We start from the raw sequence: 12,286 nt of genomic DNA on the forward strand, positions 1-12,286 counted from the left end.
GTAAGCAGATTCCAGGCTGGTTAAGAGGTCTTGCTACATTCTGGAGATGCAATAGGCAACACTGGTCTTGATTGCCCTGTTTCATGCTCAGGGAGCAGGGAACATAAGCAAACTCCTCCTCACCAGCAACCTGGAGATTATAGGATGATGCGGGTCATTACAACAGTCCACATTTTCCTAGGAAATGTTATCCTGTATGCAATAGTTCATGCTCAGCTTGGAGAAAGCTGGCTTCCAGCAATAGAGCTGCTGGAAAGAGAGAATAAAGCTGGCAGTCATGATGTCTGATTGAACAGAAATGCTGTGTGAAGAGAAGAAGCACTCAGCCTCACGCAGCTGTGAGGGAGGGCTGTTGCTAGCCAGCCACTGAACAATTCACCAAAAAGATGTTCTGAGATTTTGCCTTATTTCACTCCTGCCCCAACTCATCCCAGAAGCCCCAAACCAGCTCACAGCTCTCACAGCCACCTGCACAGCCTGCAGAACTCCTGCCTTCAGGACATGGGAAGCTCTGTCCCCATAGCCTGTGTTGGATGGGGCCTTGGGCAGCCTGATCTAGTGGCTGGCAACCCTACCCACAGCAGGGCCGTTGGAATGAGATGATCTTTAAGGTACCCTCCAACCAAAGCTATTCTGTATGATCCTATATACGCATATGATTTATATGGCAGAAGACGGAGCCCAAATCTTGCTTTGGTCAGTGATGCAGCTGGGTCCATGCCACAGTTTCCCCTATATTAATAGAGGAAAGTGAGTGGGGTGTGCCTAGCTGCCCCATGCCAGAAGGTCCAGGCCTCTGAGCTGGGTTAGCTCTGCAGGTTCTCAGCAAGAAAAGAAATAAAATCATGCATAAATGAGCTTTTCAGCCAATTTTCTTGGGTTTTTTTTGGATTAACTCACTGTCTGCAGCAGTAAGCCAGCTTCTCTCTGTGCAGGTACGATGATTTTGTAGTGCCTTTCCTGCATCGGCAGGAACACTACAGCACAAGTTGTGTAACTGGCTGCTCAGTCTTCTTTCCCCTTTTTCTTCCTAAGTTTGTCACCAACAAAAAAGGACAAGAACAGTGATGGTGACTGAGTCATTAATAATGCAGCGCTAGCAACTGATTAATTTGGTTTCATGGGCTGTGCAAGGAAGGCTGCGTCGATTCGGCTGTTGTTGTTTTATGGGAATTGAGACCAGCTATCAGGTGTCTGTTACAAACGTTAGGGACAAAATTAAACACCCACACACGCTAAAGGACCATCAGAGCAGCAGGAAGAATTATTAATATTGCAAGGAAAAAAAATGACACAGCAGAGGAATGACAAGTGCTCCAGACAGATCCAGAGCTCCAGTCTAATGCATGGGGTAAGGTCCTCTTTTTGCAAGTAAAGCCTCGACTGTTGTACGTTTCCTCCTTCTCCATCATTGAACTCGGCACATATTTGGCATTTAGAGTGTGACGGATTTACACATTTGCTACCAAATGAGCTGCAAGAGCTAATCAGCTCACGCAGAATTGCTCTTATTAATGAAGAAGGCTCTTCTGCATGCCTGCAATGTAGACACCCACTTAAGCGGGGCATCAGAGACTCATTTGAAAAGATTTTGTTCGTATAGGAGCTTTTTTCCTGTGATGAATGCTTGAAAGGAATCGTGTTGTAAAGAGGGAGGGAGCAGTATCTGCCACATGTGACTAACTGGTGCTCATTACTGAGTGATTCAAGAGCAGTAAGAAGGATAAATTATCAGTGTCCGAAAGCTAATGAGAATAATTAGCACTGTAATGCTTTCTGAGACAGGGCATGAGGTGCAGTCCAGTGCCAGCTCAAGTTATGGCAAATAAGCTTTTTTAATACATTGGCTAAACATGGTCCTGTGAAAAAAATATGCAGCCATGCTTCCCCTTTTGATAAAGGAATTTGAGAATAGGTTTCAAGATTAGTGAAAAAATAATCAATTTTTTGGTTTATTTGTGACTCAATTTTCCTAAGTACATCACTTGTGAATTTTCAAAAGGAACATACAGAGTTCCAATCAAAAATTTGATCACATCTCTTTACCATACTTTTAAAAGTCCTCTCTTACCGGAGAGAAATATCCCTCACTTTACAGTCACACCTTATTCATGTCATCACTTTTTGGCAGTACATACATTTGTGAACAACTGATTTTGAGAACAAAGCACGGGAAGAGTAAAATTTCATCAAAAATCTCTGATGAACGCCTGAGAGCTCATTGAGAACTGTAACTACTGCCACTGAACAAGCCTGATGCTTTAGTTACACAAAAACAAGTTCACAAATACTACTAATTTTACATTTTCTGCGTAAAAAAAAATTGCAACCATTGACATCTATTGATGCTTGCTGAAAATTTTTGGAGACTGAACAGTGGACATGAGCACACAGAGGTGGTGGGTGATGTGTTTCAGCAGTGGTGACAGCAGCAGTGGGTCTCCTCTGCTGGTGCAGATTGTTATGAGCACAGCATGCAGGCTCTTGTTCATCACTGGTGAAAATGCAGAGCTGATGGTGGTCACTACATGGAAAAAATAGTGTTTTGTAGCTGAGAATTTGCTCTATTAAATAATGTTACTGTGCTCTTTGTATCAGTTATAGTTTCCATGGAAACAATTAGGAGGCATTAACTTTGGAGCAACCTTTGTAGATGCGGCTCTAGATACCCAATGTGGACCAGGCAAACCAGAAGGTTGGGCACCCATGGGCTAGCATTAGGGCAATGAATCCCTTTCTAGAAACACCCACGTACTCTCTTTTCTCAGACAGTAAATAAAAGCAGGATGCACAGAGAAAACACAGCATCTTCTCATAACAAGCCACAAAAAATAGTAACAGGGAGTTTAGATTTCCAGTCAGTTCTGTACACAACTGCCTCAGCCCTGCACCCACAACTGCCCCCAGGGCTGCACCCCTGGGGATCAACTCTGCTGCTTCCAGCAAAGCACCAAGCATTCACTGATACTGAGCTGCCAAAGGCAAAGGAATGCCAGCGTTTGGCCCCAATGCTCAGCACCTGCTGATAAATCTCATTTTTCCCATTTCCAGAATGCACTCCTGCAGATCCCAGTGTAACATTACAGACCCAATCACACTGAAGTAAGCCTATTAAATTAAAATGAGATGCACGTGGACAACAGTCCCTGCTCCACTGAGCATCATTCTGAGCAAATGGCTTGCTTCACAGTTTGTAAAATGCAGTTGGCAGGGGTTGAGTATTATTCTAGGAAATCCATAAAAGCAACATTTCTTTCTCTTAACATAACACTATAAAGAATACGGAGAGCAATTTTGCTTTTTGTTTTTAAAAGGAAAACAGACTTACAGACTGAGTCACTCAGTCCTGACTTTTCCCCTGAAAAGCAGTGAACTTTTTAAAAAAGTAAAACCATCCAGGAAGCAATCCCATCTGAAAGGAGGCTCCCTCAGAAGCACTCACTTAGAGCTTACTCATACAGGAGTTGCATCTCCTTTTTTACTCCCAAATTAAATACTGTAAGAACATACAGTATTTATGTTTAATCTCTCTTTTTTTATAAAAACATCATTATCAATCCATCTTACTGGATGGCTGCTAAGAGACATTTAAGCCAGCAAAATGTGTGAGCCTAATTTGGGCTGAGTGGGAGTTTAGGAAATTCCCAAGGCTTTTACACAATGCAATTTTACACAAATGCATCTGGTTATGAGGGCATTAGGGGTCAACGGGACTATCAGATCCAGAATGCAATTCAACAGGAGGGAGAAGGAGGAAATGAAGATCTGCTAAGTTGCTTTTCTTTGAGTCATAGAATCATTAAGGTTGGAAAAGACCAGTAAGATCATTCAGTCCAACCACCAACCCATCCTCACCGTGCCTTCTATGTTCCTCAGTGCCACATCTCCACGGTTCTTGAAAACCTTCACCACTTCCCTGGGCATCTGTTCTTCATTCCGATCAAAAAGGAAGTCTGTTCTAGTCCCATCTGGAGGAGTTGCTCTAGTTTAAAGAAATAAGGATATTTATTGGGTCAGAGATGGATGGACAACTCCTTAGAAGAAGAGACCAAACCATTACTGGGGTTGCAGTGGGCAACAATACAACCATGTGCCCAGACTTGGGACTCCGACCTGACTTGCACACGTCTATGTATTCATACATTTTAGATTTGTCTCACTCCCTTTCCACTCCCTTGAGGGATGAAAGTAATCCAATGTCTCAGGATCTTTCATTAGATAGAAAACCACTTCCCATGCAGCTGCTACCAGTCTGCATAAATATTTGCTCCTGCTGCCTATAATTTCTTGGTCTAACAACAGGACTAGCCAGACCAGTGGGCTATTGTATCTTGTCCAAACCAGTGCTGAGGAATGAAGCCATGCACACCCCTTGTTCCACATCTCTGCTGGTGTACAGGTTTTACTCTTCTTCAACAAGATTCAATCTGTTTAGGATTAACTGTGTAGCAGATGTCAGGTATCTTAGAAGGGCTGAAAGACCAAACTCATCTGGAACAGAACACTCTGATTCACTCCAAACCATTTGTTATCAGCAAGTTTCTTGCTGATAAATGATTCATGATTTGAAACATCAGATTACCCATTTTGAATCATGGCAGAAATTCCTATGTGATTACAAATGCTGAGGTCATGCATCTCCCAGGACTGGCTGGTAAGTCTGAGCATGTTGGACCAGTTGGTCATTTCACACAAAATAAGAGCTCTTACATATTAGGTACTTCTGATTCACAGTTCATGTAAAAATAATCAATTTCAACTTAATTCGACCGACACAAATATCAACAAACTGGCTCCATTAGCAAATACAAATACTAACTTTTGCTTTACTGGAGACATCAGAAATTACAACACTGTAACTGACTATAAACCTGGTTTTACCAATTGAACGATCTTGGAAGTAAAGCTCCTAGCTCATGGCACACTGTGGCTCACAGTAACTAAGGCTAACGTCAGCCACTTGATGTAACTGTTTGTGGTGTTCAAAAATGGATTTTTCAAAAAAATAAAAATATAAAAAAATTCAGGCTGTAAACCAGATGAATCGCAACCTCATAACAGAAGGTAGATTATTCTCAAATATTTTATGTTTGTGCATTAACACATGATTTGCCAAGAAAAAAAAAATGAAAGCCCAAGGCCAAGAAGTAACTCACAAAAGACCGAAGGGAAAAACGAGAATCCTTAATTTAAATTTTATTATGGTGTAACCAGCTGTAAGGAATTACGGGTCTGAAGCACAGTGTGCAATTGTCCTATCCTAAACATTTACTAAAGCCTGCAATTCAGAACGATGCTGACAAGTGATGTCACCATTGGCAAGCAATGATTTATTTTCTTCCCTTCAAAAGAAGTCCACATTTCTCAGCAATTAGCACAAACACAGGCACTGCCTACAAGAAGTTCTGGAGACTATTTGCCTTCTTTAGTGCCAGCTGCTTCGACTCTGAGATCAAAAACATCGCAGGAAGTTCTGCACTACTGTTCTCAGTTGTCTGCTGGTAGGCAAAAAAATTCTTGTTTCAAATCCAATGGCATCAGTACGTATTACTTGTTAAGTGCAGGGTGGAACACATGCTGCCAAGCACGAGGCTGGCTTGGAGAAAACTGTCATGACTTTATGCAAAAGCACAGAATGCAACATGAAGCATCTTGCTAACAGGAAAGAAAACAAACAGTAAGACTCTTAATAAACTAAGCTTCTTTCACCCTAGGATATTAGCTATGACCGGACAGCTGACTAAGTGAAGAGACTGAAGGTGCCTAAAAAGGGAAAATACTTGGCACAGCTCCACCAGTTTTAAATTTAAGTCACAGTTAACAAGCTGGCTACCATACAAGGCCATCAGGCTACTGGTATTCTAGATTACTCACTACTGGCTGCAGCAGGCTGCAGCAGCCTAGCGAGTGCCAACCACACAGGGCCATTCACTGGGTGAGAGAAAGGACAAAAACAGATCCAGAAAGGAGGTGAATTGCCATGAACCTCCTGGGCAGCACAGTGATGTGCTGTCCATTAAAACATTCGAAACAGAAAATGAAACAGGCAGACTGAGGAGCAAAAGGAAGGTGACAGAGCCGAGGCGTGTTGCTTCATTGCGAAAAGCTGTTTGGTCTGCTGCTGAGTGTGAAGGTGGATGGATGCAGGTCCTGGCACAGCCAGACACTACGCCATCCCCAGCACAGAGCGGGCATCCATCCTGCAGATGCCTGCTCCACCACTGCCTGGGGTTGTTCTCTTGGACAGCCCAACACGGAGGAATCCAAACAAGGCTGATCAACAATAAAAGTAACTTTCTTTTTTCAGATTTATTTGTAGTGAACCACAACTTCCTTCCTTTCTTGCTCCCCTCCTGTGAAAGCCATAAGTACCTCCAGAAAACGTCTTTTTTTTTCCCAAAAAAAAAAAAAAAAAAAATAGGTGTTAACAAGTCAACTGCTGCTAATCCAGCTTTTACAGGGATGGCTTTGTCTAACAGATTGTGTATGCAACTCCTTCAAGAGCAGAAAGAAACTCTCCAACATACAAATGTGGATAAACTTTGGGAATGTAAACATTAATGTATATAATTACTGCATTATCAGAAGTAGTATGCATTTATCAAAACATTTAAATGTAACATTTTCAGCAAACGTTTCAGATGGCCCATTCAAAACTTGAAGGAAGGCTGTGTACCCTAGAAGGGTAACTGCACATCCCATAAGATCATTACTCATACCATAACGTACAGAGGCATTTGTCAATACTGATGTCAAAAAGGAGGGCTTAGTTTAATTTCACCCATGCTTTGTAGATTTTTGATACGAGTCAATTAAATCAATACATTCTATAGAGGTATGTAAACAGTCCTGGTAGAGAGAATGAAAGGAAATCAACAGATCTGGATTGGCCAATGATAATGTCTTAACTCAAACACCGTATCTATCCCTGAGCACCTTAATATTGTTTCCCCAGATTTCACCGAAGAACATGTATGTATTTCAAAAGAACGTAAAACTGCATTTGGATAATTTGTCTTTCAAGTCCACTTTCCTTCACTGCTGCTTTTTGTTTTTCTTTTTAAAGTGTCATCTCCTCCCTCCCCCCTCATTGCTGTTTTGTTAAACATGTACTGCAATACCCTTAAAAAAAACCACCTTATCAAACACCTACAGACACACTATAGACTACAAAAATATTGCATAGGAGTGTCAGTGGGCATACTCTCGCAACATGAGAGAAAATGCTAAGTTTTTCTTTAAAACATTATGGCAACATTCTAATTTTTTTTTCCTTTTAAAAATCAAGTGGTTTCACTTTATTTCAAAATTGTACAAAATGGCCATGGCTGTTTATAAAAAAAAGTCTCTGTCTTGAGAACGTGTGAAGTCTCAGGTGCATTAACAAAAGACCTGGAACCATTCACAGTGCAGCGGAAAGCTTCTTTTGAGGCAGACATTACAATTCATCCTTCTTCTTTCCTACTCTCTCATGGTCTCTTTCTCTAAGGGTTCGCATGAAAGTGGTGAATCCGGCTTCCTGTTTTAGAAGAAAAAAATATATGGGTCATATATATATATATATATATTAACAAATCCACAACCAGAACTGCATGCCAAGAACACTTTTAGCTTCTGTGTCCAACAGCCAATGGAAGCTGGCACGTTATCTACTAAGGAATCTTTATTGCTTCTGCGTTGCTCCATCATGCAGTACTCTGGCCCTGTGCTGCTCTGCTAAAAGGCAAGGAGAAAATCCAAAGAGATTCCACAGTTCACCATTTTCCACAAGAAATTGTGAAGAGATGGTGCACAGAAAGACCCTAGCAGTCACAGAAGGTTGAAAACTGCCCCCAGAAATGCCACATATGCTTTTTGCTGAAACTGCTCAAAGAACTGTCCTACCTTACTTGTAAGCTATTTTTGCCATTCTGAAATCTGTTTGTGGATTGTTTGTTGCCTATACACATATTTGTCACCACTCCTCGTCCCATAATAGTTTTGCTAATGACGTCTCTCCTCCTCCACTATCCAGATGAAGGGAATTGTAGTTTTTCAAAATATTATGAAAATTACAGTCAAAATTTTGAATCTGGATGCTTAGACATCAACCTTTGTATTTCAACAACTGTGTCAAGACTGTTTTTCTAAAGCTGTCGAGTGCCTTCTTTTGGAAGGTACAAGGTAGTTGGCCAAGGTGGTTCAAAAGGTGCCATCGTGCTCATGAGAAGCTCCTTACAGAACAGTGCTTTGTTACTGAAACAGATGTGTGAACAGAGCTGGAAGCTCCACAGAAGGCACTGCACAAAGCACTGCTACCACTGGAGATAATAAAACCTAATTGATGCTGTAGAAGCAGAAGACCATGGGGCTGAGAGGTGGAAAGGGAACACAGCTGTCAGCAGCAGAGAACGTGATGTTCTTGTTTGGTAATTCAATTTTAGCCAATAAATATTTGGCTGCATGCAGAGTATTAGTCAGTCTATTTTCTGGCACTGGGATAATCATCTCCCAACTGCTGTGGTCTCAGAGCACTCCTGTCTTCCTAAATTCTTCTTATCAGCAACCTCCTTTCACCTATCATTTCTGTAAGCAGGGGTTAGAAATATGAAGATTGCGGCTGAAATTGTACCTAATTGTTGGTTACTGCACCCAACTTTACTTTACAGACTGGAAGGAGCAGTCCTTGAGAGCAGCCCTGCAGAGAAGGATCTGGGGGTCTTGATGGATGAAAAGCTTAACATGAGCCAGCAGTGTGCTCCTGCAGCTCGGAAAGTAAATGGTATCCTGGGCTCCATCAGAAGAGGGGTGGCCAGCAGGGACAGAGAGGTGATTGTCCCTCTCTACTCTGCTCTTGTGAGGCCCCATCTGGAGTACTGTGTCCAGATCTGGAGCCCCCAGTACAAGAAAGACAGAGCTGTTGGAGAGGGTCGAGAGGAGAGCCGCAAAGACGATCAGGGGACTGGAGCACCTCCCCTGGGAAGACAGCTGGAGAAAAGAAGGCTGCGGTGTGATCTAATTGGAGCCTTTCAGTACCTAAAGGGAGCCTATAAACAGGAGGGAAATCAACTCTTTGAAAGGGTAGATAGCAGCAGGACAAGGGGAAATGGTTTTAGGCTGAGGGAGGGAAGATTTAGGTTGGATGTCAGAGGGAAGTTCTTTACAGAGAGAGTGGTGAGGTGCTGGAACAGGCTGCCCAGAGGGGTTGTGGATGCCCCGTCCTTGGACGTGTTCAAGGCCAGGTTGGATGGGGTCCTGGGCAACCTGGTCTGGTATCAAATGTGGAGGTTGGTGGCCCTCCATGTGGCAGGGGGGTTAAAGATTCATGATCCTTGAGATCCCTTCCAACCCTGGCCATTCTGTGATTCTGCAATTTAAGAAAAGATCCCCAATGTGAACTTAACACAGTATCCACAAAAAGGCCTGGATCAGCTCCTCAAACTGGCAATTACTGTGGTCCCAATGCTGGAGAAAACAGGGAAGCCAAGCTCCATGAAGGCTTCCCTAAGATCCTGACTGAGACAGAACCTCAGATCTGGCTTTTTTTCCATCATGCTCCTCTATAATTTGGCATACTGCAACAGCAGCAATGACTTTCACAAAGGGCTCTTTTAGTAAAATGACTGGATAGCCTGAAGACCAGAGGGTCTCTTCTTGCAGACCTTAGCTTCTCTCAGCAATCAATCACTGCTGAGAAGTAACCTCTCTCCACATCCTTATGACAACACACAAATAACCACATTAGTTCCTTATTTTCAGGCATTTTACAGAACACATTATTCCATTTCTGCTCACTGTATTCATAGCGTATAATTAGATGGCCACAGCAGGACAAAAGGATGAAACTTCAGTCCACTGGCTAGATGGCACAGTTGGACTATCCATCCTGAGCTACACGATTGAGTCTGACCCAGTGAGAATGAGACATTTAGGTTCCTCTGGTCTCCAAAGGACAGCTCTGTCCCTGCTGTGAAACCAATGGTCTGTTTGGCAGCCTGGTAGAACTGAAGCATGTTTACAGTATATGCATGAACTGGCTCCAGAAGTGACAGGAGCAAGATCTGTATCTTCTGGCATTTCTGCACCTAGCAGCAGCCCTTGTAATACATCTCCACTTTCTCTCAATGCAAACTGACTTCGGATTTCAGCTTAAAAAATTAAATATGTAACAAAGCATTACCAAATCTTCTTTTTCCTCTCCTCATATTCCTAAAATAAACCAAATATTTTTGTAATGCAGAAATGCACAGTGGTGCGGTATGCAGTGATTCATCTGTGAGTGTCAGTAACAGAAGCAGTTATACATTCTTTCAGTATGATAAAAAATTTACCACGCAGCATTTATTCTTTTGCAAGGCAGGCAGAGAACTTCCTCCCTTTATCTGGTAATGATTCGCTTTTACTCACCCCTCTCTCTCCAGTATATTTTTCCACAAATTTCCCATAGTTGTAATAGTTGAAGGTGGGGTAGCCATCAACTCCCTCCTGCTTGCACAGGTCATGATTCTGATCTTTGGCACAGTCCACCGCAGCGTAGGCGATCTGCAATGCAAGAGATCAGCATGAGGCAGCAGAATACCAAGCAAGACTCCACAGTCAGGATGCTGCTGCAGCTTATACATACTATTGGGAGAGACTCATGTCTTCTGCCAAGAGCACAGCAGAGGAGTGCTGTCCAGGAGTCCTGTCCATTGAGCAGTGCCAGGAGGGAAGCAGGCTGCTTGTGCACAGCTCGCCTGCTTTCATCTGTTGGTTTTTTTTTTTTCCCATGTCTTCTTTTTTTGTCTATGCTTTAAGGCAGGGGCTGTATGTAGGCACAGTCATTAGCAAAATGGGCTTTAATTCCTTCTGAAGCCTCTAGATGCTACTGTCACACAAACAACTGAGCAGGATGCAGCCTGCCTGCTCAACAGGGAATACGAGGAAGTGCAGCCCCCGAGCACCAGCTCAAGCTAACTCCAGTTTGGAGCATTTGACATTTGGAACCCGAACCTGTGAAGTACTGAGAAAGGGCTGCACTTAACATTTCTCATGTTAAACCAAAACACAGTTCACAGGCTGTAATGCAAAGAAGTAGAGCCCTTTGCTGCCATTTCACACCGACTGCGCGGTGAGCGGCAGCTCTGGCTCTGAGCACTGACTGCTTGCCTTCACAACCCCATGACGTGCTCTGCTGAAGAGTAAGTAGGTTTAAGCACAAGCTGTGTCAAAAAACTACAAACTAGAAGAATAATTTTTGCAGTCATGGGTTATGATGTATCAAGTGCTAATTTCATAGCAGACACATCTTGTCTTCAGGTTTCCACTACAGGTGCCTCCTTCAAACAATGTGACCAAATACCTTGTGCTTGCGTGACTCTGAGGCTGCAGCCGAACTGTTTTTCCATAATTAAAAGATCACTTAATATGCCACAATGCCCTTCAGTCTCACGGTGAAGCTGTCCAAAGACCCCATCTCATTAACCTAACAGCAATTAAAGAGAATGGAAAAGCCAACTTCATTAACCTGCTTGTTTTGTTTTGGCTTTCAAAGCCTGACGAAACAATGCTTAGTAGGCTCACACTGGAGTCTACCTTCAGATGGAAAACATATGTAAGGTATATAATATTCTTACCTTAAATATTTGGTTTGCTTTCCTGTTTAGAACATTTGTAAGGCTATTACACAGACAAGGCTCTTGACAGCTGTTACAAACAGGGATGATCACACTTTTCTTCTTTTTTCCTTATGAACAGAAAGACTTCTATTTCTTCAGAGCCAGTTATACAAAAGGGCAGGAATAATAGACTATGAAGAGGATCATCCAAGTATTAATGTCTTCTTAACCTTAGCAGTCAGCCAAAATTTAGAGCCCTGTTGGCTACCTCTCTGTACAAGAAACCTCACAATGCTGACAAACGTTTATGTGATGTCACAATATTCATTTACAAAAAGTACTCAAGTCCTGGCTCCCTAAAAGCAGGAAGAATAAGTAAGATTGCTTTGCTTTCGCCCTCAACTTCTCTAATACCACATAGGGAGAGATTAGAATCAGAAAGAGGAGAGGGTAAATGTGCAGTCATCCAGATCTTAGTAGTCAAACTGAGACATAGCATTATCACAACTGATGATCCACCTGTTCTCAGACAAAGCCTTGGAGATTAGGAAAACTAGTCCTTAGTATGCTGCCAGCGAGAGAAGCCTTTTATCTGCACCTCCTTGGAATCATCTAGGCTGGCTTTGGCTGGAGCAAAGAACCCCATTACTTTACAAAAGGCTTTTGTGAAAATAGATCTCAGCAAGGAGAAGGTATGGTAAAGGAATGCA

At 42.6% G+C, this 12,286-nt stretch overlaps 1 protein-coding gene across 1 annotated transcript in view; it reads right to left on the reverse strand.

Moving 5' to 3' along the window:
* Nucleotides 1–6,403: 6,403 nt before the first annotated feature.
* PDIA5 (protein disulfide isomerase family A member 5) overlaps nucleotides 6,404–12,286 on the reverse strand; it is a 92,085-nt gene continuing 86,202 nt past the window's right edge. Inside the window, 2 exon segments of the mRNA XM_052674678.1 lie at nucleotides 6,404–7,519; nucleotides 10,387–10,521. Of these exon segments, the coding sequence (XP_052530638.1) occupies nucleotides 7,439–7,519; nucleotides 10,387–10,521 (216 nt within the window). The 3' untranslated portion in view covers nucleotides 6,404–7,438.

This window comes from Tympanuchus pallidicinctus, unplaced genomic scaffold, assembly GCF_026119805.1.
Source record: "Tympanuchus pallidicinctus isolate F22 unplaced genomic scaffold, pur_lepc_1.0 scaffold15, whole genome shotgun sequence".
In the NCBI taxonomy this organism is placed as follows: Eukaryota; Metazoa; Chordata; class Aves; order Galliformes; family Phasianidae; genus Tympanuchus; species Tympanuchus pallidicinctus.